At 43.5% G+C, this 1,299-nt stretch overlaps 1 protein-coding gene across 1 annotated transcript in view; it reads right to left on the bottom strand.

Annotated features, from left to right (window-relative positions):
• Positions 1-778, bottom strand: part of LOC103921201 (armadillo repeat-containing protein 4-like) — a 91,797-nt gene extending 91,019 nt beyond the window's left edge. The window contains exon 1 of the mRNA XM_009329127.1: positions 530-778. Within this exon, the coding sequence (XP_009327402.1) occupies positions 530-753 (224 nt within the window). The 5' untranslated portion in view covers positions 754-778. The remainder of the gene's footprint in view (positions 1-529) is intronic.
• Between the last annotated feature and the right edge of the window lie 521 nt (positions 779-1,299).

The following is a 1,299-nucleotide window of genomic DNA, read 5'->3' as shown; positions in this document are numbered from 1 at the left end:
GTTTTTAAGATTTGTTTTTATTTCTCATTATCCTACTCTGACTTTTGATTGGCAAGAAATTAAATTAGTTTCCCCAAATTGAGTCTGTTTTGCCCGTGATGGTAATAGGTGAGTGATCTCCCTGTCCTTGTCTCAACCCAGGAGCCTTTCGTCGTATTTCTCTCCCCTGTCCAGCTGAGGAGAGGGAGCGATAGAGCAGCTTGGTGGCATCCAGCCACGGTCAACTCACCACACAGGAGCCACTCCTAATACTAACAGAAATCACAGGGTTAATCACTGTTAGATGCATGTTGTAAAAAGTCTTAGGAATAGACAGTGCAAGTTGTATAAATCACTAACTAAACAGGTCTGTATCACGACCAAGATAGAATAGTCTCAAACTCTCAAAAAACCCTACAAATTTTAACTCAAAATTTTCAATATATATCAGTAAAACCCCCACCCATTTCAGCCTCCCAAATACACTAAGGCTTTCTTTATGCTAAATGAGCATGGTTTTGCTTTGAAACACACCGCAATTCAGACTTACTTGATCTCATAACCCTCTCCAAATACTGAGCAGCCCAACTGCGTTTTCCACTCAAGGGGCTCTCTGAAGACAAATGCTGCTTCTCGAGGATGTCTAGTGCTGAAGTCCTCCGCAAACTTAATAATTTGATTTAAAAGAGATTCATTCAAAGGGGTGATTTCGAGTGTGCCAGTTCCAGAACCAGCAGCAGTCCACTGAGCTGCCCTTGCCAATGCCGCTCCCATGGTTTCAACTAATATCAAAGATGTACACCTTAGCAAAGAAACACAGTCAGAGAATGACCAAACTGAGCTCTCAAATGATAAATACAATACGCTGTGAATGCTATAATTTGAAGTAAACATATCTATGAATGATTGGATTCTTTTAACTTGTTTAAATCCCCTAAGTGGGGAAGGGGGAATAGAAGAGAACTCGCAAATATTTTTAAAGAAATAGGGAAATCTGGTGAAAACACAGTTTTTTTTCATCTTGATTAATTAATTCCTGGTCCTATTAGAAAGTCAGGGAACTGACAGCAGGTGGGCTCTGTTATGGCTGTAACAAAAGGCTCTCAGGTTCTCCGTGGAAAGTTGATGCCGCTGTTAAAAACCATATGGGCAGGGGGACAGACATATACAACCCCCAACAATGACACCCCCCCAGACATTTTCTTTAAATGGAGGAAAAAGCGGGGTGACAGACCGCCCGTCAAGCCTGGAGGGGCCGAGAGCCACCGAAGTAAGACGGGCGCGGGGAGGCCTCGCTCCTGAGGAGAGCCCGCGGCGCCC

This window comes from Pygoscelis adeliae, unplaced genomic scaffold (genome assembly GCF_000699105.1).
Source record: "Pygoscelis adeliae isolate BGI_AS28 unplaced genomic scaffold, ASM69910v1 Scaffold427, whole genome shotgun sequence".
Taxonomy (NCBI): domain Eukaryota; kingdom Metazoa; phylum Chordata; class Aves; order Sphenisciformes; family Spheniscidae; genus Pygoscelis; species Pygoscelis adeliae.
The sequence above is the reverse complement of the archived record's forward strand: the minus strand, read 5'-3'. Positions and strand labels throughout refer to the sequence as shown.